Genomic DNA, 23,419 nt, shown 5'->3' on the forward strand with positions numbered 1-23,419 from the left:
TTACCTGTTGCATGACTCTGGGAACAGCAGGACTTAAAAAGCCCAGCTGCTGGATAGTGCAGGCACAAGAGCAAAATAATAAGAGGACAGACAGGTTTGAAAATGTAGATGGCGGGGGGGGGGGGGAGAGCTGGAACTCAAGAAAGCTCCCAACAAGCCCTTTTTATTCATTCTCAAAACACATGATGCAAAGCTATACAATAGGGAAAATTACTGAAGGTTGCTGAAATTCACACTGGCTGTAACCAGCTAGCTCTTTAGCTAACCACAACATTCCCTTGACTAAGATAAGAAGCGCTTCTCCATAACATCTTCAAGGCTAGCTCATCTTGTTTACTTGCACTGGGCCTCAGTCTTCGTAACTGGCCCACCCTGGTTTACCTGAGTGGGGGGGCAGCAGGTTTGCCTGCCTGCCGGTTGCCATGTTACTAAGGCTAAGCTCAGCGCCTGTGCATATAATTACCACAATTACCTAAGCAATTCTTCCACTTCACTGGCTTCATCTGCGTCATTCAGTGACTTGAGAGCCATACACCTTCTGTTTACAATCCCATTAAGAAATTTGGTACAGTTTTTCTGTTGTAGCTTTTGCATAAAGAAAAAGAAATCCAAGACATCAAAATAAGATACACAGCAATAGAAGTCCTGGCCTGATATTGGTTTTGCAGATATTTTTAATGCCACTGAATAGAACAAGGTTTTGCCATTTACATCAATATTTTAAATATGTATAGTCTGCCTTTTCCCTCCCCATCAGGCGGAGTCCAAGAAGGCTTACAGTGGTTTTTCCCCTCTGTCACTGTAGTAGTAGTAGTTCTGTCCCCAAGGGGCTCACAGTGTTAAAGGAAAAAAAATTGGTATGGGGGACAAAATCTCAGATGTAAGGATATAATAGCATTCAGTGATGGGATCAGTTTTTGAATTTTCCTAGGACATTGTTTCTTGGAGATCTAGCAATGGTCAGAGGCAAAATTTGGGATCTTGAAGAAGTGGTAACCAACTGCAGATTAGGTGAAGCGGGATCTTGGGTTAACAGCACCTATTTTATTTCAGTATGTATATGCCGCCTTTCTCATAGACTCAAGGCAGTTTACATAGGCAGGCTGACCATAAACTTCCTCCCAATTGGGTTTTTACAAGTGTTATATGAGAATACCATAGATTAGAACCCTCTGCTTCTCCAGAATTCCCTTCACTTCCTTCCTTTATGTGCTTCATGAAATTGCTATAAGAAGTAGTGCTAGCAAAATGCAGTTATTTCTGCATTTGTCTGGTGGTGCTTCTTGTACTGTTTGAATACGCAGTTGGAAACTTGGAAGACTATGGTACTGTTGGAGATTGGAGTAGGAGATATGACACCCTAGTAATGTTGAAATTACAAAGGCCTAAGCCTCAGACCAAGACAATGGTGGCGACACTGCCCTGACCCACTTCTAGACTCCGACCCACCAGGTGAACAGTGAAGGCCTTTGCTCAGAATCCCCTGCTGCTGGGCTATTCATTCAATCATGATGCATCTGCCTTGGCACTTAGCAGACATCCCTACCACCATGGCAACATGCATTTTGAAAAGACCCCTTCTGAGCTCCTATGCGAGCTGCTTCCCTGCCCCCAAGTTCAACAGGTCTCTCTGGCTTCCACCAACCCAGTCATCTTCATCCAGGGATGAAATGGTTACAGGGGCATCCCCGGATGCAAGCAGTCCTGCGCACAGGGGTAATGGCACGTGGGAATCAGTCTCCCTGAACTTTGTGGGCCCAATCCAGCTGCACCACTGGCTGACTGAACCTGGTATTAGAGGAAGCCTTGGAGGTGCAGGTCCCAAGTCCCCATTGGGTGCACAGTGGCCCTGTGCCACTGTGCCTTCCTGAGCTGTTTTTTCCACCCAGCCTCCGCGCTCTGCCAGCTTCCAGCCGGGTGCAGAGGCGGGTTTCCTAGCCAACCTTTAGCTCCTCCAGGGAAGCTTCATCAGGGGATCTACAAGGCCAGGCTTCAACCCAAGCACAGCAGCAGCAGGCAGGAAGATGATCAGGCCCAGCCAGCCGGCCACTGCTGTGACTCTTTAATCGAAAGGCATTGAGTGGGGTGACTGGACAGCTCCTTTTGCATCTGCAGATGATGCCTGCAGCGGCTGCATGCACCCCCCTTCCCAGCCCCCCTCCTTTCCCAGTGCAGCACCCCCACCCTTCTCCTCCCTGCTTAACCCAGTCCAGATGTTCTCGAAGACCTTAAAGGACCTCTCCAGGCTGCATTCAGCCCACGCACACTGAATGCAAGGGGGGGGGGCTACGCTGTTTCTGCTGCAGCTGCAAACCCCCCCCCCTCCTCGGAATTGCTTTGCAGGCACCAGAATCATTGATCGGAGCCACCACAGCATCTCCTCCCTCCCTCCCTCCTGATTTTGGGATGCTGAGCGCATCATCCCGGAGAGGCGCAGGCTCCTCTTTGGACCAAGGGGAGATGCCTGCGCTCAGAGCCTGCTCCATCCAGCCAGCGCATCGGCGGCTCCTCTTTTCTGCCGAGTCATCCTTTGGCTCCAGCCGGGGACCCGCAGAGCAGCTTCCCCCGCCCTGGAACAAACTCCATTAAGGTCTCTGGGAACACAAACTCTCCAGTTCTCCAACCAGAAGCTCTTCTTCTTTCTCGCCTCCTGATTCTGATTGGCTTTGAAGTGCCCCATCCTAGCCATGTCTACTCAGAAGTAAGCTTCACTGTAGTCAAGCGGGCTTACTCCCAGGTAAGTGTAGATCAGATTGTGTCCTGGCAGAGCGGCTATTGCCGTGTTAAACGCTTTTCCACTCCTCCCTAGGCAATGTGCTCCGTGCTAGGCATCTCTACTCAGAAGTAAGTCCCATTGTAGTCAATGGGGCTTACTGCCAGGTAAGTGTGGGTTGGATCGTGGCCTGGCAGAGTTGCAGTTGCCAAGTTTGCCATCTTTCCACCCCTCCCTAGCCAATGTCCTAGGCATGTCTACTCGGAAGTAAGCTCCTTTATAGTCAATGGGGCTTGCTCCCAGGGAAGTGTGGATTGGATTGTGACCTGGCAGAGCTGCTGACTGCCTTTCCACCCCTCCCTAGGCAATGTGCCCAGTCCTAAGCATATCTACTCAGAAGTAAGTCCCACTGTAGCCAGTGGGGCTTCCTCCCAGGGAAGTGTGGATCAGATGGTGGCCTGGCAGAGCTGTGATTCCATATTGAACTCCTTTCCATTCCTCCCTCCCTCCCCTAGCTGAACCAAATTTCCACTGCAAGCTCCTTCTGGCTGCTTTGCACAAGCCTCTGGGATTGCTCCTGCCTGCAGAGCTGGCCCCCTGCACCCCCTGTGCCCTTGATCACATCTGCACTGAAGTTCAGTTGGCTGCAGGAAGGGTGGGGGGAGCGGGGTGGGCATTCAGTGTGGCAGAGGAGGTGCCGCAGTCTCACAGGAGACTGGTGGTGCTTTTGCAGAAGATGGTGCCTCTGGCAGATCTCCTCCCCATGTGCGCTCCCATTGGACTGGTGTGTTTCTCTTGTCCCTGCAGGTTGGGTTTGCCCACAGCTCAGGGTCCCTGGCAAGGTGACGAGGAGGCTTCCCCCACTGCTGCAGCTGCTGCCTGGTGATTGTGGTCCTCCTTCTCCGCCCAGCCACCGCTTATGCAACACATCATCGAGAACCACCCGGACATGGCCACGGCACTGCTGGCAGGTGAGAAACTCAAGGAGCTGATCCTGCCTGGGCAGCAGGACGACAAAGCGGGTTCGCTGGCGGCGCTGCTGCTGCAGCTCAAGCTGGAGCTGCCCTTCGACCGTGTGGTCACCATCGGCACTGTCCTGATCCCCATCCTGCTGGTCACACTGGTCTTCACCAAGAACTTTGCCGGTAAGTCAAAGGACAGCGGTGCACCCCACACATACAGCTGGCCACCTGCTGGGCCACCAAGGGTTGCTGCTTCTTTCAGGAGATGGCAAAGCAAATTGGTCTCAGACAGGCAGACATCCAGTGAGTGAAGCTTTCCCCCCCATCTCAAAATTGGGAACAGCTTCACCTGTTGAAAGTCAACCTGCCACGCCAGTGGTCAAGTGCAACCCCTGTGCCATGGCACATTAGTGGACCATGAACGGTCCACAGGTAGACCATGGGAGTTTGGGGGAGGGTCATTATTAGTAGGGCCATTAGGGGATGTGAGCCCCCCCTACCAGCAATGCAGTGTGCCTTAATTGTTTGAAAACTGATAGTGTGCCCTGAAAATTTTAGTGCCTTGTCAGTGTGCTGTGAGATGCAAAAGTTTGAAAATCGCTGACCTAGAGTGCCCAGTTTTATTTACATGCGCTCAAGTGCACAGAGTAGTAGTGGGTAGAGGTAACAAACTGGCAGAGGGAACCCCGGCCAGCTGCCTGACTTGCATGGGGGGAGGCTTACCTCTTCTACCAGAGTCTTACATGGGGGGGGGGGGAGAGAGACCTCTTCTGCCAATGCCACCACCACTGTAATTTTTTTTTCCTGAGCACTCAAAAAAGTGTCTCTGCTTCTTGTAAAGTGCCATGTTGGAGAGGAACAGGATCCTTCTGGCAATTTACAAGAAACCTCATTGGTGGTGAAGAGGTTTGGCTACCATGAGGCATGTGTGCTGACTGGCTCGAGGGGACCAGCCACTGTTACAGATAACAGATCAGCTTGGGCCCCCCCTACACACACCTTTTTCAGAGCAGTGGAATGAATGAAGCCAAGGTAAGGGGGGAGGCAGCCTTCCTGGAGGAAAGCCCCAAGCGGATCTGCTCCCTAAAACAGTGACTGATCCTTCCCCCCCACCCCGCATGTGCCAGCAGCCCCATCACATACGCACACCATGCTAGTACTCACAGCTTGTCATCTCACAGATGAGAAGCTGCACCTGCTGAAATTCCCTCTTCTACACAATTGTTACAGGTCCAGGGGCCCTTAAGTTGAAAGGTTGGCCACCCTTGATCTTATAGTATCAGCTTAATAATGTTGACCTACCTTATAGGGTTGTTGTTGTTGTATGATTTGTAACATATATGAAGTATCTTGAACACTGTGTTAATGATGATTATGATGCCTATAAGGATCTGAATGGAGACGAGAATGACAGCATGCCTACAAGGTGGAATAGGAAAAGAGAGAATTGAAGGAAAGACCTAGCATTGGTGTGGTTCATTTTGAAAAAGTAGGTGAAATTGCAGCCACCTATCACTTCGGGTCAGTGATGTCAATGACTAGTGCCACCTAGTAAGTAAGCCACTTGGGAGAGAAGTTAGGATGTTACTCTCTATAATCACTATATTATTTACTGAAATGCCATGGGACCTTTTATAAAAACAGTGCTCCTTGCTAAGTGAACAATAAGGCACCTTTAAAAGTGGTACCCTCTTATATTTAGCGGGGGGGGGGGGGGAGTAATTGTCCACCCCAGTGTGGCATCTTTTCAGTGGCTGTTGCTGGTGTGTGTCTTGCATCTTTTTTAGATTGTGAGCCCTTTGGGGACAGGAAGGCATTCATTTATTTAGTTGTTTGGCTGTAGTTCATTTTGTGAACTACTTTTTGTTGAGAAGTGGTATTTTAATATTCTTAATAATACGTAATAATTTTTTAAAATACATAAGCCCCCAAAACAAGAGCATTTGTGTATTTATGTTTTTAGAAAAACTCCATCCATGTACACTAAACTAAATACATCTTAGTTTTTTAGGTATGATAATCGGATAACCTTCCCTTATCTGCGGAAATTGTCTGCTTCTGAGAAATGCAGGTGATGTTATAGGAATCTGTATTTCAAAGAAAGTCAGGATGAGGTAGTGGTTTGGGAATTTGTCTTCGACCTGGATGATCCAGGTTCAAATCCTTGCTCAGCCCTGAAGCTCCTGAGTGACTTTGGGTCAGTCACTATTTCTCTCAGCCTTACCTACCTCACAGGGTTGTTGCGAGAACAAAAGGAGGGAAAGAACCATGTATACCACCCTGAGGTCCTTGGAGGAAGGGTGGTATAGAAGTGTGAAAAATAAATATAGGTGTCTTGAGTTAGTTTGACCATAACATCTTCTTCAAAGCCTTTAGAAAGTGAATTATTCATACTGCCCATTGGAAAATGCCTCCCCCCCCCCATACATAGTTAGGATTTGCTATGAAGCCATTCAGGTGTTTTTATTAATACAGCATTTAATTGATGTATTTGTCCTGAAAAAGTAGGATGGGGACGGGGGAAGAAGTAACAAGAAGTAAGGTAGGTCCTTCTACAATATTAATAATTTGTGGAATAGTTTTTGGAAGAGGAGCTTATTAGGCTACAACTTCACCAGTGGCTAGAGACTTTAGCCAGCAAACACAATCTAAATGGGGGGGAAATGGTTTCCACATACACAGCACCTGTGCCAGATTGTCCCACGTGTAATTGACACATTCAGTTACCCCATAAGGACTACTTGTGTGCATACTTGTGTGTTAAGAGTAGCTTGTATACAAACCAATGCACTAAGCACCATTTCTCTGTGGGCTCTGCTGTTTGCACACACAGCCTTCTGCTGCCTCAAAGAGAATCAGGTTGTCTGGGTGGGAAAAATCAGTGATTCAGTTTCAAATATAGATACAAAGTCTTGACTCAGAAACTGGGGTGGTTTCAGCAATTGCGTTGACACTTGCTGCTGCTCACAATCATCTAGCCACAGTTGAACACTTTTCAACAGCCCAATCCTATACTCCTCCCCTCCCCCCAACTGGTCTGGCCATGTCAAAAATGGGTACACTTTATTCAGCAGGTGTGGGGTGGATCAGGAAATTTTAGCAGGGAGAGAGAATTTAAGGTGACAGTACCACTGCATCCTGGACAACTGTGTCACAGTCAAATGAGTCCCAGTCATTAGCATCCCTGGACATTTGCACCTTGGTTTTTTGTTTTTGTTTTTTTGCATCCTGCACGCTTGAGTCCCAATGTATGTATATTTAAATTAGATGTACTTTTTATTTTTAAAATACAAAGGTAGGGTTAGGGCTGGGATAAGAGGCTTAACATTTATACATAGCATGGAGTTTGTTGCCCAGTATAGTGGGACACACACAAAAAAAACAGAGGCCCATGCCATATCATAGCCTTTCCATGCCCAATCTCATCTGATCTTGGAAGCTAAGCAGGGTCAGGCCTGGTTAGTACTTGGATGGGAGACCGCTTGGGAATACCGGGTGCTGTAGGCTTATACCATAGTCTTTCAAGACTGAAGGTTGCCAACCATCTCCCTATACTGAACACTATCTCCTGATCTTGTCTGATCTCGGAAGCTAAGCAGGGTCAGGCCTGGTTAGTACTTGGATGGGAGACCGCTTGGGAATACAAGGTGCTGTAGACTTATACCATAGTCTTTCCAGACTGAAGGTTGCCAACCATATGCCAATAAGTTTGTGCCAGCTAAAGCTGGATGGGAGAGGGGGGTGAGACGGAATGGGTGTTTTGGGGCGGGAAGAAGGCAGATTGGACTCAGGAAGGGAGTGGACCAGCTGCGGCAGTGCATGCCAAATCCCAACCCCCATCCCTGGTCTGGGCAGTGTTACATGGGCTGCTCAGATTTTCACCTGCGAAATCACAGGTGCAGATCCAAATACCCTCATAGATGTGACTGGGGTGTGACATGGGGTAAGTGGGAAATTATCCCCTTGCCCTTGAGCTAGCACCTACCTTGCACTGGGTATAGCACAGACAACTCGGCCTGCCTGTTCCAGCATAAGTCAGGATTGCGTCCTAAGAAATGTTCTTATGACTCATATATTTATTATATTTAAAGCCCCTTCATTAGGCAAACACTTTCCACATGCGCTGCCTCCGATGCATTCTCAGCATCACCTGGCAGGACAAAGTTCCAAACAACACAGTCCTGGAACGTGCTGGAATCCCTAGCATGTATGCACTGCTGAAACAGAGACGCCTGCGTTGGCTCGGTCATGTCGTGAGAATGGATGATGGCCGGATCCCAAAGGATCTCCTCTATGGAGAACTCGTGCAAGGAAAGCGCCCTACAGGTAGACCACAGCTGCGATACAAGCACATCTGCAAGAGGGATCTGAAGGCCTTAGGAGTGGACCTCAACAAGTGGGAAACCCTGGCCTCTGAGCGGCCTGCTTGGAGGCAGGCTGAGCAGCATGGCCTTTCCCAGTTTGAAGAGACACTTGGCCAACAGACTGAGGCTAAGAGGCAAAGAAGGAAGGCCCATAGCCAGGGAGACAGATCAAGGACAGACTGCACTTGCTCCCAGTGTGGAAGGGATTGTCATTCCCGAATTGGCCTTTTCAGCCACACTAGACGCTGTTCCAGAACCACCATTCAGAGCGCGATACCAGAGTCTTTCGAGACTGAAGGTTGCCAACATTAGGCAAACACTGGCAATCAGCAAAATCTCCTGATTATTCAGATTTTCTCTGCACCCCCCATTATCGTTCCATCTGTATACAGGGTGCCTTGCAAAGAAGAGTTTTCTGCTCCCAAAAGATTTACAAGCTAAAAGAGAGGAAAACAGAGATGGGAGGGAAGCGGAAAGAGGGATAAATTGGGAAAAATATGATATTCCTATATTCCATGTTAAATGTGAACATGCCTTAGTTGCAGTGTATCCATTTCTCATGATCATAATCATGAACCAAATCAGTGCAAGGCAAGATTTTATTTCCTGAAGTTCTGACATTTGAATGAAATGGAAGGACAGGTTATGTGAGCTGCACCAGGTCTAGTAATTTGGAATTAAGTTACCCTAAAAGAAGCTTAAGGGTAGATCCTCGACAGCTTATATAAGAGGGGGATGTGTGTGCGTCCAAAGTGATGATGTATTTGACCAGCAGCAAAGACTGCACAGGCATTTCCCTAATACAGATCCTTTTCTCTTCCCAGATGTTCCTATTATTAAAGAAAGCAGATAAGTCAGGCAGCGTACAGTTGCAGCCAAGCCACATGTTTTGACCTCCACTTCCTCATTAGTTTATTTGAAATGACTTCATGATGCCCAACTAAGCTCACGAGTCCTATACAGAAGGCAAAGCCTGTCATAGTGACTGAGCCCTTTACTACTCCTCTGTTAGACAATTCTCATCAGCAAGTAGTGGAGAAGATAATAAGTTATATGACTGATGGGTCAGTTCAGGCTTTTTGCTTTGGCATTTCCACTGTGTAGTAAAGGGGCCTCCAAACCCCAGCCCTCAGGCCAGAGCCAGCAACCCAGAATTACCCATCTGGGTGTAGCAGTGGCAAAGGCTTTCTGTTCTGCAATGCAGCCTCCAGTTTTCACAGCCGATCTTTGCAGTAACTTTGCACTGGGCAGCCACTTCCCCCTGGACCCTCATACATTGTGGAAGGGCCCAGTGCAGCACCACAATTACTTACCTAGAGATCACACCTGGCCCTCTGAAGGTTGCACAAGACCTCCCCTGCCTCAGGACACCTCCAGACGCTACATAGTCACTGGTGCGAACCAAAAGTGACTTCCATTCACATCCTGGAGGCCCTCTGGCCACAGTGTCCACATCCACAGATACTAAAATCATTTAATGTTCCTAGGTTCCTATATGTCATTCTTGTGGAATTTCAGTGCAGATGGCATTTCTGTATCAGTTATGTGGTGGTTCTGGGATGTCTGGCATCTGTGAACAGACAATAAAGGTTAGCAGCATATGACGCTACCTAATATTGATTCAAATTATTGACCCATTTATATCAGTATTGTCAGCAATGGTTGGCAGTGGCTCTCTGGGGTTCCATGCAGGCTTCTCTTCCAACCCTACCTGAAGATATCAGGGATTGAACTTGGGACATTTCACATGGAAAGCAAGCACTCTGCCACTGTCCTGCAGCCCCTTCCATCACTTAGGTGTGTATAAACACTTGCATTTATTCCTAAATTATCATTCCATATACTGCTACCCAGAAGTGTAGCTAGAGAGGGGCAGCACAGTAAATATGGCAGCGCTGCAACACACTGTATGAGCAGCCCCTCCCCCTTGCCATCAGAGCCATTGGGGCGGCAGCAGCAATGCCAGTGCTGCCCCAAGTTGCTCTGATGGCAAGGGGATGGGGTCTCTTGGACAGCGCATTACGGCACCTGCTGTACATACAGCGCCATCCCCCTCTACCTACACTTTTGCTGCAACCTTTCTTTTTCTAAACAAGAGGAAGGTTGGGCCTGGTAGCATGAAGAGTCAGGATATTTAGAAATAAAAGACTTTCTGATTGGAAGAGGAGCTGTGGAAGGACTGCAATTGGATCAAAGTTACATACAGGTGCAACCTATTTATCCACATATTTTTTATCTTCAGATTTAGCTGAGTGGGTGGGGGGAACTGAAAGTCGAACATACCTTTGCCTCCTTTGCCCTTCTCTGGAGTCTAGCTCCATTTCCAGGCAGCCCAAAACACTGCAAAAAGGCTCCACCTCTCTCCCTCCCTCCCTCCTCACCTCCAGGCAGGGAAATAGCCCTGGAGCCATGGAATAGATTCCCCTTGCAAAAGAACAGTAAGACTCCTGGAGTCCCTGAGCCAGCCAAGGCTGAGGAGGGGGACGCAGAAAACCTCTGTAGCCAGAGCACAAGAAGCAAGGTGGAGCGCTCTCTCTCTCTCTCTCTCTCTCTCTCACACACACACACACACACACACACACACACACACACACACAGGGAGAGGTTCAGTAGCAACAGAGGGAATTGTTTTTAAAAAAACCCAATCCCCCCCCCCTTCAAACTGAGATGATGCAGGTTCTCTGTGCTCCAGCATACGGAAACAAAACAGCCCAGCAAGCAAGTCTTCCCAGCAAGCCAAAGCATGAGATTTAGGCTACAATCTGATCCACACTTTCCTGGGAGTAAGCCGCATTGACTAGAATGGGACTTACTTCTGAGTAGAAACACATAGGACTGGACTCTTAAAAGCTCAGCATCCCACCTCTGAAAGAAGCAGGGACAGCTGGCAACAGGGAGGGCTGAGTACGGAGCTGATGAAGAGGAGGCGAAGGAGCGGAGGGGAGGGGATTGATATCTGCCTTAGTTTCCTTCCAGCCCCAAGTGTCAGGCTGCAGCGTATTTGCAGAACTCTGTGGAATTTAGCACAACGTGTTTTTCTTAATCACGGGTCTGGGTGACGGAACAGAACTCACGTGAATAAATAGGCTCCACCTGTAGTTAGATTTGGGGCTCTGCCATGCTGAATGATGGCTGTCGCTTTGATATACACTAAAATTTGGATCTATGCAACTGCTAATTTTCTTTAAAAGACAGGAAGTTAAGCATATCCTGTCTTCTTTCTCAACAAAGAAAAGGTCAGAAAGAATTTCAGATAGTTGAAATATACTATTTTGGTGTTTTTTTAAAATATTTTTTTTATCCCTATCTTTTTCTTTTCTTTTTTAATACTGTCAGGATAGCAAGAAAACTAGAGATCACATAGGTTTTCCTTTTTTTAATACGTTCCATTTCATTCCATTTTTAATACATTCCTGACTAGTGCTTCTAGCTCCATGAAGCGCCTTCCTGAATGCCTAGGGTCCCTTGAGGAGAAAGGCAGGATATAAATAGAGTAAATAATAATAAATAATAGGGACCCCTTGCATGAGTGGGGCAAGCTTCCATTTATGGGGAATTTCAGTTCATGTGGGAGCACCCAGCGATAGAAGCGGTAGTTAGGGTGCTACCCCATAATTGTTGCTGCTTGGACAATCAGTCTTTATAAAAGCCTTGTAGAAAATAATTTCATATAAACAGTTTGCTTTAGTGTTTGTGCTATAGCATAGTCTGGGATGCACAGAGCCACACCAATGATTGCAGGTGTGACAAATTTCAGGATTGCAGCAATCAGGCAAGATCCCATAGTTGGCCCCAAGTATTTATCAGCATGCAAGGTTGTCACAATTCTTGAACCCCAGCTTACTAGGTGTAGCTTCACAAGCCATGCCTTTGTGCCTAAGCAATGGAGCAAGGAGTGATCCTTAAATGTGGCACCAAAATTCTCATTTTTGTCACTTATTGGTCATTAATCATTGTTGCTCAAGGACTCCCATTGTTTTAGCTAAATAAATCTAAAATTTTAATTTTAGCTGAATAGAGGATTGATAAAAGATTCTTTACCTGGCAAAGTGAGGAGAGGAAAAAAAACTGATGTGATCTTTTTGTGGCAAACGAGTACAAGTTGTACTTAATGATTTTAATTGTTATAACTTGTTTTCCAGAAAGAGGAGGATCCAAGACTTGGTTTTGTCTTTTATATCTGTTCACAGGAATAATGAAACACCTGCTTTTCATTCACTAAAAGGTCATATCATTCACATGTTTTGGTATATTTTTTTTAATTGGCAATTCATGCACCCAGCCTAAAAAAACTGCAAAAAAACTTACAGTATCTCTGCTCGCATGTCTCTAACATTGTGCAACGTGGGTAGAATCTGGCAGGTGTGACCTCTTTGCCCAGTTCTCATTCATTGCAATAGGACTTGTTCACAAAAGACTGTAGATGGACTGAAAACTACATACAACATTCTTTGGTTGTTTACAAGTCCTGTTATTCTTGTACAACAGCTTTCCTTATTTGCCAAGTTCCAGGTGCTTGTTTGTTCTTTTTTCATGCTAAGATCTATTGTGGCAAAGATCAAAGATCCAACTTTTCAGTACTACCTGATGCCATTGTATATGCTTAAATCTGAGTCATGAATACCTGCTTACCGTGACTCCTTGCTCTTTAAACCTTTGTTTTAAGGTTTGTTTTATCCTTTGACACTTTGTTTTATCCTCGCTTTTATTCTTTTTAATGAATTACTAATTCTACTGTTTTAATATATTTATATTATTAGTATACTGTCTATAGGTGGGGGCCTTGATATCTGCAGGGAATCTATTCTTGGACACCCCTTGGTGGATGCTGAAATTCATGGATAATCAAATCTACGATTGGCCCCTTTAAACCCTTCAAAGGGGACCGGAGCTATGCTCCTCTGGAAACCAGAAGTGGGTTTGTTTGTTTTTTGCCTCCACGGGCCAGTCCAAAGCCCAAAAAGGCAGTAGGCAGACACATGCTACCTCTGTGGGCTTCAGAAACCCCTCCAGAGCCCAGCTGGAGCTGTGTGGAGCCAGATTCGTGGATGCAGAATCCATGGATATAGAGGCCCCACCTGTATGTTTATATTAGTTTTTTAACTATTCTGTAAGCCTCCTTGAATTATCCATTATGAAATTACCCATTACAGAAAAGCAGAATATAAATACTGCAAATGATCATAATCATACTCAGTTTTTGTACTCAAAATCGTACTCAATTTTTAAACAGCTTGAAATCAACCAAAGAGGAGTCCTATATTTAGGAACAAATTCTTAAATAATTCCAGTGATGTTGTTGTAGCTGCTGTTTACAAAATATTTCATAAGCATTAGTTAGTTTTTTTCCCTAGAATCCACATTTAGTCCGTCATACATTTTCTGGCTTTACCTTTTAAAGCAGGGGTCGGCAACTTACAGCCTGTAGGCTGGATCCAGCCCACGAACCAAAGACCAGCCCGTGCAAAGCTCAGATTGGGAGGCAAAGTATGCCATGTGTTGGATCTTTGTGATAGCAGAACACAGTTTTTGTGGTTGTAAATGTCCATACAGAGCCTCTTGGGGTGGATATCAGTTGCAACAGCTGCATCATTCTCCTCCTCTCCATTTTGGCTCCGAACACACTCCCTCGCCTCTCCTCAAGTGCCAGCTAAAGAGCAGGTGCAGATCCAACTAGACCCATTGGGGCCCATGCAGGAGCAGAATAAGGTAAGTAAATGAAATGTTTACCTACGTCTCCACTCCTGCATGGTCTCTGGCTACTGGCAGGACGCAGCCGAACCAGTGCCTGTGTCGCTGCACCCTGCAAACTGCTTTTAGTTGTCTGGGTTCTTGATATATCTCATAGGCCATCCCCCCAAAGAAAATTCTAATAGCATTATTTTAGGAGATTCTCATCAGGACACTGGGTAATTTAGTCTATTCAGTGAAGGAGCTTCGTCATCTGTTATGCACCCAGAATAGTCTCATCTAAGTGATATTCAGCCCCAAACCATTATCGTGTCATTATCATGTAGCTTACTAGTAATTTCTTCTGAAGATTAGAAAACATTTTGAGTACAGACGTTGCAAAAATCTTTCATTGTAAATATTCAGATGCAGATGTAATTATTCATAGTGTATTATTGGTGCAAACTGAATTGTATTTGAACTGAAATTGATTGAAAAGAGAAACCCAAATGAAACAAAACAAAAATCAACCCAAGTTATAATTATATCATTGGCATCCTTCAGTCTCGGAAGACTATGGTATCGCGCTCTGAAAAGTGGTTCTGGGACAGCGTCTGGTGTGGCTGAAAAGGCCAATTCGGGAGTGACAATCCCTGCCACACTGGGAGCAAATGTAGTCTGTCCCTGGTGTGTCTCCCAGGATGGCAAAGTTGGAGTGTCCTCTCCAGTACACGAAGCCTGGGTAAAGAAGGTATGGAGGATAGGCTGTTGTTACCCATGCAGCAAATCCCCCCTCTCCACGTCGCTGAAATGGCCCAATGGAAAGGCAGAGGCCCATACGGTTGGTTCCAGCGGCGTTGCAGGAGTTGCCAGAGCATGACTGTGTTCAGCCGTGAACTGTCTCAGGGACTCCGGCTCTGGATTTTGCCTCGGGTTTGACTCCTGAAGCCTTTTCCATAACCGGATGTAGCCACAAGGCAGTGGAGGTTTGGGATCAGAGTTTTCCTTCTCTTAGATGAGCTGCCTTCCCAGGCTAACGAGTCCCACCTACCCGGTGGCTGTTTATAATTATAGATGACTAGCAAAATGCCCGTAATTTTGACTGTGTGTGAGACTCACACAGAGGGAGAGTCTTCTGTATTGCAGGGTTGTTGGTAGAATCATTTTGCCCCTATGTGCTCTGTATATAGAGATGCATTGACCCTTTCCCCTTACACTGCCCCTGTCAGTGAGGTCTGAGCTACCAAGTGCAATGGCATAGCTGTACAGTGGGGCAGGCCAGCTCAGGTTCCACCCTGGAGCATTAAGGGAGCTAAGAAGGCGGCTGTGGCCTCTTAGAGGGGGCGGCAGTGAGATCGCACCCACCACCACCACCTTTATTTGAAGAAATACCTCCAGCTGCTTACCCTGAAGTAAGTGGTGGTGACATGGTGACATCATGTCATAAGAACATAAGAACAGCCCGACTGGATCAGGCCATAGACCCATCTAGTCCAGCTTCCTGTACCTCACAGCGGCCCACCAAATGCCCCAGGGAGCAACCCAGATAACAAGAAGACCTGCAAGGCCTCCTGGGAATTGTAGTTTAAGAACATAAGAACAGCCCCACTGGATCAGGCCATAGGCCCATCTAGTCCAGCTTCCTGTATCTCACAGCGGCCCACCAAATGCCCCAGGGAGCACACCAGATAACAAGAGACCTGCATCCTGATGCCCTCCCTTGCATCTGGAATTCTGACAGCCCATTTCTAAAATCAGGAGGTTGCACATACACATCATGGCTTGTACCCCGTAATGGATTTTTCCTCCAGAAACTTGTCCAATCCCCTTTTAAAGGCGTCCAGGCCAGATGCCATCACCACATCCTGTGGCAAGGAGTTCCACAAACCGACCACACGCTGAGTAAAGAAATATTTTCTTTTGTCTGTTCTAACTCTCCCAACACTCAATTTTAGTGGATATTCCCTGGTTCTGGTGTTATGTGAGAGTGTAAAGAGCATCTCTGTCCATTCGCTATATAATTTTGTATGTCTCAATCATGTCCCCTCTCAGGCGCCTCTTTTCTAGGCTGAAGAGGCCCAAACGCCGTAGCCTTTCCTCATAAGGAAGGTGCCCCAGCCCCGTAATCATCTTAGTCGCCCTCTTTTGCACCTTTTCCATTTCCACTCTGTCTTTTTTGAGATGCGGCGACCAGAACTGGACACAATACTCCAGGTGTGGCCTTACCATAGATTTGTACAACGGCATTATAATATTAGCCGTTTTGTTCTCAATACCTTTTCTAATGATCCCAAGCTTAGAAATGGCCTTCTTCACTGCTGCCGCGCATTGGGTCGACACTTTCATCGACCTGTCCACCACCACCCCAAGATCTCTCTCCTGATCTGTCACAGACAGTTCAGAACCCATCAGCCTATATGTAAAGTTTTGATCTTTTGCCCCAATGTGCATGACTTTACACTTACTGACATTGAAGCGCATCTGCCATTTTGCTGCCCATTCTGCCAGTCTGGAGAGATCCTTCTGGAGCTCCTCACAATCACTTCTGGTCTTTACCACTCGGAAAAGTTTGGTGTCATCTGCAAACTTAGCCACCTCACTGCTCACCCCTGTCTCCAGGTCATTTATGAAGAGGTTGAAGAGCACCGGTCCCAGGACAGATCCTTGGGGCACACCGCTTTTCATCTCTCTCCACTGTGAAAATTGCCCATTGACACCCACTCTCTGCTTCCTGGCCTCCAACCAGTTCTCAATCCACGAGAGGACCTGTCCTCTAATTCCCTGACTGTGGAGTTTTTTCAGTAGCCTTTGGTGAGGGACCGTGTCAAACGCCTTCTGAAAGTCCAGATATATAATGTCCACGGGTTCTCCCGCATCCACATGCCTGTTGACCTTTTCAAAGAATTCTATAAGGTTCGTGAGGCGAGACTTACCCTTACACAAGCCATGCTGATTCTCCCTCAGCAAGGCCTGTTCGTCTATGTGTTTTGAGATCCCATCTTTGATGAGGCATTCCACCATCTTACCCAGTATGGATGTTAGGCTGACCGGCCTATAGTTTCCCGGGTCCCCCCTCTTTCCCTTTTTAAAGATAGGCGTGACATTTGCTATTCTCCAATCTTCTGGCACCATGGCCGTTTTGAGGGACAAGTTGCATACCTTAGTCAAGAGATCTGCAACTTCATTCTTCAATTCCTTAATAACCCTTGGGTGGATGCCATCAGGGCCCGGTGACTTATTGATCTTTAATTTATCAATGAGGTCTGAAACATCTCTTTTAACTGCTATCTGACTTAATTCCTTGGTCAGGAGGAATGTTTGCAGGTTGATAAAATTAAGCATTGTGGACCACATTATTGATCTGCTTTTAAAACAAGGTCCCATTTATGTGGATCAGATCAAGTCCATTCTCTTTCACCACTGTATTCCGGGTCCTTCACAATATGGACATGGCCCTAATTCTGCTCCCGTGTGACGAGAACACACCGTTAATCTTAATAATATGTTACACTCATATGAATAATTATGAAAGCCTATGGGACATAATTTGTGATTAGTTACGGCTATTATGGCCGCTGAATCCGAAGGAAGATTACGGACACTTCGGCATAAAAATTATCTGATGGTATTAACACTGTAACCTAATACACATAAAAGAGAACTTGAAAGAAATACTATTATATTTATTTATTTATTTATTTGTTTGTTTGTTTATTTATTTATTTATTTATTTATTTATAGTAAATACACAATTAATAATAATTAGGGTTCTATGGTCCTGAGGATGGTAAACACCTTTTATATATATATATAGTGTGTGTGTGTGTGTGTGTGTGTGTGTGTGTGTGTGAATTAGTCTGCGGAACTACTTGTGACGTGGATGTGGTCAGGATGTGGTGGTGGCAAAGGGCCTAGATGCCTTTAGGTGGGGATTGGAAAAATTCCTGGAGGAAAAGTTCATCATGGGTTACAAATCATGGTAGGTATGCGCAGGCTCCTTGTTTTAGAGGCAGGCTACTTCAGATGGCCAGATGCGGGGGAGGGCACCAGGACGCAGGTTGTGTGATGCCACTCCTGAAGCATTTGGTGGGCCCCTGTGAGATACAGGAAGCTGGACTAGACGGGCCCTTGGCCTGATCCAGCGGGTGTCTTCTTATGTTCTTCAGAGGACCTTTTCATCCATGACTGAGATGAGATGGGCACGGCAAGCAGGAAATCTTCTCTGTTGCATCAAACATCTGACATCCCTGGAAGGAAGACACAGAAAAGCAGGGTGAGGTGGGGGGGTCGTGGTCATCCACAAGCATCACCCAGGGACATCCACCGGCTTCTGCCGCCCAGCCTTCCTGACTTCCGCTTGCCAACTTCCACCACCTTCCACCCACGGATATCCACCAGTTATTCCTTTCATCCATCCCATTCACACGCAATGCCTGGAAGTTGGCTTTAGAAGTCAGCTTCCAAGGCAAAGCACCATTCGCCTCGACCACATTCACCGCCACACACGCACACAATCACACACACAATCACGCACACAATCACACAAAGCTGGCAATGCTCTAGCAGCAAGACCAACCACCATTCACTCTCCATTCGCGCCACACACTCCCCAGTTTCCATCCGCAGATATCCAGTGGCTTCCGCCAGCTAGCTTCAGTGGACAGACTTCCACCAGTTTTCATCTGCTAACATCCACCCGATTTCTCGCGACTGACGCGACAAATCAGGCATCCGAAAGCAGCTGGCCACCAGCTTCTGTCTGTTCACATCCACCAGCTTCCACCAGGTCAGCTGGTTGACGTCCACCGGCTTCAGGCCCCGGATAGCCGCCTGCTTCAGGCCACTTCCTTACCCCTCCCCCGCAAGCTCAAGCATGAACTTGCCTTCTCTCCCTCGTCCCTTCTCAGATGTCACTCCAGCTGCTTCCTCTTCTCCACGTGGCCTCCACCTTCTGGCAGACTTGGCAGAGACACCACTGAGCATCCCTGTGCTCAAGCAGATCAGCTTGGTGACCTTGGTTCCATGATGTCATAAAGCTGATCATGTCATAGAGGCACCAGCTTGCAGGAGGGGAGACTACCTGGCCTTGCCACCCCACCTCCACACCTAGTATATTCAAAAACTTTTCACTACCCACCAAAAATCAACTTTGGACCCACTGGTGGGCCCCGATCCACAGTTTCGCAAACACTGCCTTATGCTGTGTAGAGCTCCAGCAGCCCCAAAAGGTCTGCTTGAATCTGTGCCCGCTATTCGGTCGGCGCAGAACTGAAGAGCTGTGTTGGGCTCTGCCACCCTCCCTGCCCTTTCCTGGGCCTGACCCACCCACCCTCCTCCCAATTTCACCCCTCCCTGCCTTCCTCCTGCCCAGAAGATGCCCCCCTGCCACTCAATGGGGAGCTTAGCACACACCACTCTCACTGGTCCTGCCGCCAGTGGGAAGCCCAGTGGTGCAAGCCTCCCTACCGGTGCCACTCATCTGACGGCTGGCACAACATGCCGTATAGCACATTTGTGGCAGCCATTGCCTGGGCTCCACGTGAACGACATTGCCCAGGCTCAGGATCAACTTGTTCCTGAACACAATGGGTTTACTTCTGAGTAAAATAAATAATATCCTTTTCAAACAGCTCTACTTTTGCCCTTGGAACGTCCTGGGTTCTAGAAGCAACCTTGGAAAGAAAATCATCTTCTCATTCGATCTTTAATTGGAGACACCTGCTCCAAGAAGGATGACAATATAATGCCGTGGTTTGTCCTGCCTAACCAGAATGGAAAATAAAAACATCAGAACAGCCCCACGGGATCAGGCCATAGGCCCATCTAGTCCAGCTTCCTGTATCTCACAGCGGCCCACCAAATGCCCCAGAGAGCACACCAGACAACAACCGACCTCATCCTGGTGCCCTCCCTTGCATTGGCATTCTGACATAGCCCATTTCTAAAATCAGGAGGTTGCGCATACACATCATGGCTTGTAACCCGTAATGGATTTTTCCTCCAGAAACTTTTCCAATCCCCTTTTAAAGGCATCCAGGCCAGATGCCATCACCACATCCTGTGGCAAGGAGTTCCACAGACCGACCACACGCTGAGTAAAGAAATATTTTCTTTTGTCTGTCCTAACTCTCCCAACACTCAATTTTAGTGGATGTCCCCTGGTTCTGGTGTTCTGTGAGAGTGTAAAGAGCATCTCCCTATCCACTCTGTCCATCCCCTGCATCATTTTGTATGTCTCAATCACCTGAGTCCTGATGTGAGTCCTGATGTCACCACCGATCATCTCCGTATCTGCAGTAGGGTGACATAAGGACTCACCACCCTGGCAGCAGCGATGCTACCAACCTAGTGTTAGGGTTAAATATTGGCTTTGCCCTCACAACAACAACCTGAAATTCAGTTCTTTATGTTTCTCTATAGAGTGAATGGCAGCCATTCATTGACAGCTAAAGGTATTTGCCTGAATCTGCTCCAAACCTCTGGTGACCCCAGCAAGTAAGAATTAAGCATCATCCTATCTGAATAGTTGTACATCTCTTTAGTTCCATCTTGGGTTTGGTTTCTTGATCATCTAAAGCAGGGCAGTCCATCTTTTAATAGCAAGAGGGCCACACGACCTTGGCATCCTTTCTCCCTCCAAGTGCTCAAATGCAGAAGTAATTGGTGGTGATGTGATGTGATTGCCAGTTACTTCTGGGTTCTAAGCCTCTGAAGCAGGTGAAGGAGGAGGAGACAGTGGGGTATGGTGGCACTTTTCAATCTCCCTGCTGCACAGTTCTGGCTTCTCCAAAGGAGAAGCTAGCATGGTGTGGCAGGAAGAGCAAAAAGCCATTGAAGCAGGAGGGGTTGGCGGGGGGCTTTTTGAGGGCCACCAAAAAAGTCTTTGCAGGCCACATGCAATTCATGGGCCTCATGTTGGATGACCCTGATCTTAAGGAAACTGGCTTTATTAGCTAGGTAGTTGCATCAGTTTGTAGACAGAGAGCACAATATAGCCTGGCTCGTCTTGGGTATATGAAAGAGTGCTTTCTCTCATATATATCTTGACCTAAGGTCTACAGAGAAGATCCCATTGTTCACATTTTCTTCTTCAGAAGTATGATTCTAAAACAAATGTATCGAGAGCAGCAGTTCCCAAACTGTGGAGCCATGACCCACCAGTAGGTCCATGACCCAATTTTTGGTAGATTAAGCTATGCGCGCCAAGGGTTAAACAGCCTGCTACTTGGGGAGGGGGGCAGCAGTGATACCTAATCACCATTATAGCCACAGAGGCTTGAGCGACTGGTAAAGTGTAACTTTTTTTTAGGTGGGGAAAAAGTTTTAGGAAGCACTGATCTAGAGCCTTGTCTTCAGTTGTGTTGTAGTGATGGAATCTCCTCCCCTGGGAGGCCTGCTTATCTCGGAGGTCTTTGGGTTCCTAAGCTTCCTGCTGGAATACTGCTTAATTCTGTTAATGTTTTGTTTCCCTTTTAAGCATATGGTTGTGATATTCCAAGCAACTGGAACATCAGTTCATTTAGGAACACTGGAGGTCAGAAAGTTTACTGGTTTCGCTTTCCCTTCTCTGCTTCTTACAGTGGTGCCATGAATTAGGAAAAATAAAACTGTATCACATGAATACTGAATTGCTTCATAGCTCCTAGGGCAGAGGTGTCCAAAGTTTTGGGCAGGGGGGCCACATCATCTCTCTGACACTGTGTCAGGGGCCGGGGAAAAAAATAATTAATTTACATTTAAAATTTGAACAAATTTACATAAGTTTACAGAAATGGATATATTAAAGATGAACTTCTATGAATGAATGAAGGTCTTGCAATAGCTCAAGGCCTATAAAAGGCCTTGCACAAAGCAAGGCCAGCCTTTCCTTCACTGCCACTGCTGCATCACAGATGTGAAACAGCAAGCAGTGGAGGGAGCCCTCGTCCCACAGCTCACATGAGAGGTTGAACAGTCACCCTCATGCTGAGAACAGTTGTGTCGGACCAGTGTGGGCTCCAACAAATCTCCAGAGGGCCAGAGTCTCATTGGAGATTGTAGGCTCCCTGAGGGCCGCATTGAGAGGCCTGCCCCAGGGCTGGGGTTTGGGCACCCCTGTCCTAGGGGAAAGAAGAATATGGCGATCCTAATTAATCATGGGCTACGTACATGCACGCTAAGGCAGACCACACTAATTCTGTGTTTCATGTGACAGATTCTTTATTATATAGCAGTGCTATCCTATTTACTTATGTTTGTAAATTTATTCAGAACTCCCTTGGACATTATTATTAGTGTCTTTTTAAAAGAAGGTTCTTGATGTAAGTCCATCATAGACGTTTCAAGCATATAGCTTTCCTTCTGTTTATGTAATGAAAACAGTTTCGCTGGGGGGGGGAACATTGAGTTCTTCAGGCACCACAACAGGCCATATAAGTGCCCCCCCCCCATTTGCCATCAGAACCATTCCAGGCAGTGACAGCAGCACGGAGGAGACGCCCATTTGGTTCAGCAAGTGACTATATGTTGCCCTTGCTACCCAGAATGACTGACGGCAAGTGGGAAGGGGCTTATACGTCGCATTGTGTTGCCTGTAGTACTTAATGTGCCCCCCAGCTACACCACTGTGTAATGATCTGGGAAGGCAAATTTTCACATGATATGAATGCTGCTGTTCTGTGCACTTGCTGCTGTTTAAATTATAATGTAGACGAAAATTGATATAGTTTGTGAAATATTTATTTTGCAGAGCTCCTTTTGTAGGTTAAATGCACAGCAGTGACTTTTCTCTCTGTTATACAGAGGAGCCAATATACTGTTACACACCCCACAACTTCACCCGTGACCAAGCCTTGTATGCCAGAGGATACTGTTGGACAGAACTAAAAGATGCCTTGCCAGGAGTCAATGCCAGCCATTGGCCCTCCTTGTTTGAGCATAAGTTCCTTCCATATGCCTTGCTGGCTTTTGCCGGCATTATGTACATTCCAGCACTTGGCTGGGAATTCCTAGCCTCCACCAGACTGACTTCTGAACTTAACTTTTTGCTCCAGGAGATAGATAACTGCTACCACCGGGCAGCCGAAGGCCGGGCACCAAAAATAGAAAAACAAATCCAGTCCAAAGGCCCCGGGATTACAGAGCGGGAGAGGAGAGAAATCATTGAGAATGCAGAAAAGGAAAAGAGCCCGGAGCAGAATCTCTTTGAAAAGTACCTGGAGCGGAGAGGGCGCAGTAATTTCTTGGCCAAACTTTATCTGTCGCGGCATTTGTTCATCATATTTCTAAGCATCATCCCCATCACGTACTTGTCCACCTATTACGCGACGCAAAAGCAAAACGAGTTCACCTGTGCTCTTGGAGAACCTCCTGACAAAACTAGTAGCTCCAAGTTGCTCATCAGAGTGAACTGCAAGCTGCCATCTGTTCAGCTGCAGCGCATCATTGCCGGGGTGGACATCGTCCTGCTTTGCTTTATGAACTTGATTATTCTCATCAACTTAATCCACCTTTTCATAGTCCGCAAATCCAACTTTATCTTTGATAAACTCAACAAGGTTGGCATCAAGACTAAAAAGCAGTGGCAAAAGTCTCAGTTCTGCGATATCAACATCCTAGCCATGTTTTGCAACGAGAACCGGGACCATATCAAGTCGTTGAACCGCTTGGATTTTATTACCAACGAGAGCGACCTGATGTACGACAACGTGGTGCGGCAGCTGCTTGCGGCG

The 23,419-nt window shown here is 46.9% G+C and overlaps 1 protein-coding gene and 1 pseudogene across 1 annotated transcript in view; both read left to right on the plus strand.

Annotated features, from left to right (window-relative positions):
• Positions 1–3,632: 3,632 nt before the first annotated feature.
• The window catches only part of PANX2 (pannexin 2), a 25,609-nt gene continuing 5,822 nt past the window's right edge, over positions 3,633–23,419 (plus strand). The window contains exons 1-2 of the mRNA XM_066634358.1: positions 3,633–3,858; positions 22,491–23,419. The exon at positions 22,491–23,419 is cut by the window's right edge and continues 523 nt beyond it. Coding sequence (XP_066490455.1) covers positions 3,633–3,858; positions 22,491–23,419 — 1,155 coding nt within the window. The remainder of the gene's footprint in view (positions 3,859–22,490) is intronic.
• On the plus strand, positions 7,063–7,182 carry LOC136657686 (5S ribosomal RNA; annotated as a pseudogene).

The sequence above is a fragment of the Tiliqua scincoides genome, chromosome 7 (assembly GCF_035046505.1).
Source record: "Tiliqua scincoides isolate rTilSci1 chromosome 7, rTilSci1.hap2, whole genome shotgun sequence".
Taxonomy (NCBI): domain Eukaryota; kingdom Metazoa; phylum Chordata; class Lepidosauria; order Squamata; family Scincidae; genus Tiliqua; species Tiliqua scincoides.